The sequence below is a fragment of the Bufo bufo genome, chromosome 9 (assembly GCF_905171765.1).
Source record: "Bufo bufo chromosome 9, aBufBuf1.1, whole genome shotgun sequence".
Taxonomy (NCBI): domain Eukaryota; kingdom Metazoa; phylum Chordata; class Amphibia; order Anura; family Bufonidae; genus Bufo; species Bufo bufo.
Window position 1 is genome coordinate 160,001,763 of NC_053397.1, and position 4,871 is coordinate 160,006,633.

The following is a 4,871-nucleotide window of genomic DNA, read 5'->3' on the forward strand; positions in this document are numbered from 1 at the left end:
AATAGACAATAGAAACATAAATCTGCCGGTATGATAGTATTTATTGTTCTCTTGCCATGAAAAGCACATAAACACTCTGCCTTTGTTTGGATTGCAGAATGGGGGTCGGGGCACCCCTATGCCCCCAATTGATGGTGGTGCCCCACCTGTCAGACACATGCCATATCCTGTGGATATGTCACAATGAAGAAAAAGAGTTTTTTGACAACATGCTTGGCACATGAGATTCACTTTAAGAGGTCTTAATATTTTCATTGAAATCCCATGACTACTGAGATATGATTGCATCGACATGCATTTATGATGTGACCGTTACATCTTTTCTTTAAGAAACCATTTCCATCACCTGACATATGGCTGCCCCCATAGTTAACACTCCATATTGAAAATCCATACATTGAACATGGGGGAGACGTGCCCTGGGGTGGGTATAGACCCCCAGCCTGTAATTTCAGCTCCAGGTCGGATCTTTAGTCCCAGCAGGAAGCTAAACTACTGATCTCCTTACAAGTAAATCCAGTCTCGGATGATGCTGTATAGTCATTAGCAAAGATATCAGGGGAGGGGGCGCATGCAAATGAACGCAACGATTCTAATAATAATTAAAAGCACAACATGTTAGGTATTAGGTTGTTATGGCAATGGAATGCTAACTGTTAACCCTTCGCGGTCTGTGCAGAACAATACGCATTGGCCTGAAGATGCTTGTATGTCGGCTGATACTAAATAATGTTTTCTGTGGTTGTATATTTACGCTAACTGAATTTTAAAAAATGAGGGAAACAAAAGCTTTTTGACATGATTTCTAACTATTGAAGCTCGGCTTTCTTGTAGCCATTACTTCTCAGTCTGGGTTCTGAAAAATTCTAGACGTAACTAGAACTGAATGGGCCCCACAGCAAAGTTTTGAATGGGGCCAGCCCTTCCTCCATTTCTGACCAAAAAACAAAACTCTCCTCTTTTCTCCTATTGCACCTCCGCTCTTCGTGCAGCACTACGTCTAGGCACGCTCTACACTGAGTTCCTGACGTCGCACAGCACCGGGTCATAGTGCACTACTACGCAAACTATGCATTCTGAAGCTGTGCGCTGCCAGGACTTAGTGCAGGCACCCAGAGAACTAATACCAGAGCTAGGACTAGGAGCACCATACTTACTGCTCCCTGGGTCCTGAAAATAAATCTCTTTGTCCTCCACCTGGGCCTCTTACTTCCCTTTAGGGCTCGTTTACACAACCGTTGGTGTCCCGCAATGCACGGGCACCTTCCTTAGGGCAGGCGCATGGGGATCGCAGACCCATTCACTTGAATGGGTCCGCAATCCCTCCGTTCCGCAAAAGGTTAGAGCATGTTCTATTTTTTTGCGGTGCGGAGCCACGGAACAGAACCCCAGAAAGCACTCTGTAGTGCTTCCTTAGTGTTCCGTTCCGCATCTCCGGATTTGTGGACCCATTGAAATGAATAGGTCCGCATCCGTGATGCGGAATGACAACGGAACAGTGCCCGTGTATTGCGGATCGGAAAATGCGGTCCACAATATGGGAACGGGACACCAACGGTCGTGTGAATGAGCCCTTAGCCAGTGATTTCCTCCAGGCCTCCTTAGCCAGGGTGCATAACCAGCCAGGTGCCCAATGCATCCCTGAGTGCCATACTGTACCGCTCCCACAATCTGGTCAGTCAGATTGCTGCTCACATGTACTTTCCATATCAGTGACCAATGGAGCACAGTGTGGGGGCACGGACAGTTAAGTACTGATGGTGCACTGTGTGGCTATGTCTGGTGGTACCTCATATATTGGCAGAATGGGGATCACCCCTTTGTGACAGTAGATGAGGTGGAGATGTAGCCATGCAGGCATCCATCTATCTATCTTCATGGTAGTTTACGGGATAAATGAAACACTCCTATACATGGCTTTCTCTTTTAGAACCCTTGTCCTATTCACCCTAATAGAGCTCTATTAGGGTGAATAGGACTTCACACTCTCTCTGCTGCACAGTGCACACAGCAGCAGGGAGCCGACTATGGCAGCCAGGGCTTCGGTAGTGTCCTGGCTGCCATGGTAACCGATCGGAGCCCCGCGAATACACTGCTGGGGCTGGGCCTCCGATCAGAAGCTGCCAACTTGGGTTTCACTGTCACCAATGATTTAATCGTGTGGAGGGGGGGCACAATTAATATAATACTTAGAAGAGGGGGAGTAGAAGGGAGGGGGTGTGGCCACTGCGCCACCAATGAATATAGTTAATATGCCTGAATACAAACGTAGCCTGCATGTGCCGGCCATATCCCATACCTGGCCTTTATTACTGCGCTCCGTGATCCGCTGCAATTAACCCCTCAGGACCTGAGGGGTTAATTGCGGCAGATCACGGTGCGCAGTAATAGAGGCCGGGTATGGGATATGGCTGGCACATGCAGGCTACATTTGTATTCAGTCCCTCCTCTCCTCCTCCTCTCTGTTCTCATTGGTGGCGCAGTGGCCCCAGTCCCTCCCCTCCTCCTCCTAGTCTGTTCTCATTGGTGGTCAGCGGCAGCCACACACAGTGGGGAGGGAGGGACTCCTCTCCTTCTCCACTGTGCCGGCTCAGGAGAACATGGTGAGTGCTGACAGCGGTGCATGCCATGTTCTACTGCGATCTGGCGATATAAATGAAATCTCTATCGTTGGCCAGATTTATATAGTTTATATCGCATATCGTCTATATCGCCCAACCCTAACTGGACTGAAATTTTTTTATTGTCTTTTTTTTCCTAGCTCTGATTTTGAGGACTATTTGGATGAGATTGATCTTCTGTATTCTCTGTGTGAATAAGGAAGACGTCTGTAAGTGACACAATTGAACTTCACTCGTACAGGACGCTGAAGATCTCCTGCACTCTTTGGTCTTGGAACATTTTTCCCTTTAATATGCTGACTTGCAAAACTCCTGAGGAAATGCAAGTATTGCCGCAAGGGAAATACTGAGAATATATTGTAAATTGTGATTTTGCTGGATTACGTACTCTTCATGTTTTTTTGCCCTGGGACAATGGGCCAGAGCAACCTATAGGAACCTCTTAGCTTGCATATTTAGACCCTGCACTAGTACAGCTACAACTAGAAAATAATTTGGTTGCCAGGCCAAAGACTTCCAACATTCTCATGACCCTTTTTTCATAATTTTTTTTACCCCTCTATGAAAATAAAATAAAATAAATATGAATTTCTCTTTTATAACATACCTGGTATACGAGACACAATTGGGTGATCCAGCAAAAATATCAATGGCTTGTTGTAAATGTAGAGTTAGTACTTTGTTCCTTCTGCATTACGTTTCTTTTGCTTTTTTTCGATTGTAAAATAGTGTAATCTTTTCTTTATAATAAATGATACCAAAGAAATTGTAATTTGATGTTTCTACAATGTTATGTTTAAAGCAAGGGTCACTGCAGCACATTTACAATTACTGCTGTGGACATTGCGTCAGCTAAATCCTAGTGTAGATGCAGATTTTGCCACTGATTTTATCTTATACATTGGAAAGGTTGAAATCCCTACAAAAATTGACATGCTGTAGTTTTAAAATCTGTGCGTGGATAAGATTTTTTAAAACTGCAACTGCTACCATGAAAAGGAAACAAGTGGTATCTAATCAACCAATTTTATATGTTGTACTCTGTCAAGAACAGGGGAAAACTGGGAACTTTAAGGGTCCATTCACACGTCTGTTGTTTCTTTCCTGATCTGTTCTGTTTTTTGCTGAACAGATCTGGACCAATTCATTTTCAATGGGTCCTGGAAAAAAACGGACAGCGTGGGTGACCCTGGAATAAAAAAAAACTTAAGTGGTCCCAACTGACAGAAGGTGGGATAACACAAGTAGGTAGGGTCAGCAATACCATAGCGCAAAATACCGACCCTTTAGAAGCATATACCACAGTGCTGCACAAAATACTGCCCCAAAAGCTGTCCCTCTGTGGTGGCCATCAATAGCTGCCACGTTCTGGCCTCCTCTTCCAGCAGGTACAGGTGTTAGAACAGGGGTCAGCAACCTTCGACACTCCAGCTGCTGTGAACCTACAACTCCCAGCATGCACACTCACTCAGCTGTTCTTGTAAGTGGATGAAGCATTCTGGGAGTTGTAGTTTCAGAACAGCTGGAGTGCCGGAGGTTGCTGATTCCTGGGTTAGAAGATGGGATGTTGCCACAGCAGTTGAATTCAGGTCTCTGGCCGTGTACATGAGTACCTCATTCTCACAGTGCTGAGAGCTCATTATGCAAATGTCCGGTGGCAGAGAGGATGGGTTGGGCAGCCCCTTGGCATCAGCCAACCAGGAAATGTCCCTATAAGCTATATGGTCAGGTCACCTCTGGTCACATATTGTTCTGCTTCTCTGATTCAGAACTCCCATCTTTAGTGATGTGGAGGTGCTCGAGGTGGCCTGCACTTCTCCGGAGACCACCATTGTCTGGTCACAGAACTTCAGATCCAGTTGGCCAAGTGAAGCATATGCTATTCTTCTGATTCTGAGATGTAGACTAGTATAAAACTGTTATCACAGCAGCAAATAAATATCATTTTTGCAAAGCAGGTTACTATCTGCAGACCACTGTCCTCTGCAAACAGTCAAGTGAAATCCTCAATATGAATTGATTGCTATGGAGTATGTTGGCGCTATAGAAAGATTTTTATTATTTTAATGAACAGAAAATTTACATTACTTATAGAAGTGATTGGCACAATGACTACACACCCTGTCTGTTCCAGCACTAGGAACATCCTCATCGTCTTACATATTCTTAATATATGAGCTCCAGAAAACTTTTGCCAAGTCAGTCATTGAGCTAAAACTTTCAAATCCGACATAAAAAAAAGCCTTAATG

At 44.8% G+C, this 4,871-nt stretch overlaps 1 protein-coding gene across 2 annotated transcripts in view; it reads left to right on the forward strand.

The window, feature by feature from the left end:
* LOC120979487 (probable endonuclease 4) overlaps window positions 1–3,185 on the forward strand; it is a 66,513-nt gene extending 63,328 nt beyond the window's left edge. For both annotated transcript variants that reach the window (XM_040408268.1, XM_040408269.1), the window contains one exon: window positions 2,762–3,185. In XM_040408268.1, the coding sequence (XP_040264202.1) occupies window positions 2,762–2,819 (58 nt within the window). In that variant the 3' untranslated portion in view covers window positions 2,820–3,185. The remainder of the gene's footprint in view (window positions 1–2,761) is intronic.
* Window positions 3,186–4,871: the final 1,686 nt, after the last annotated feature.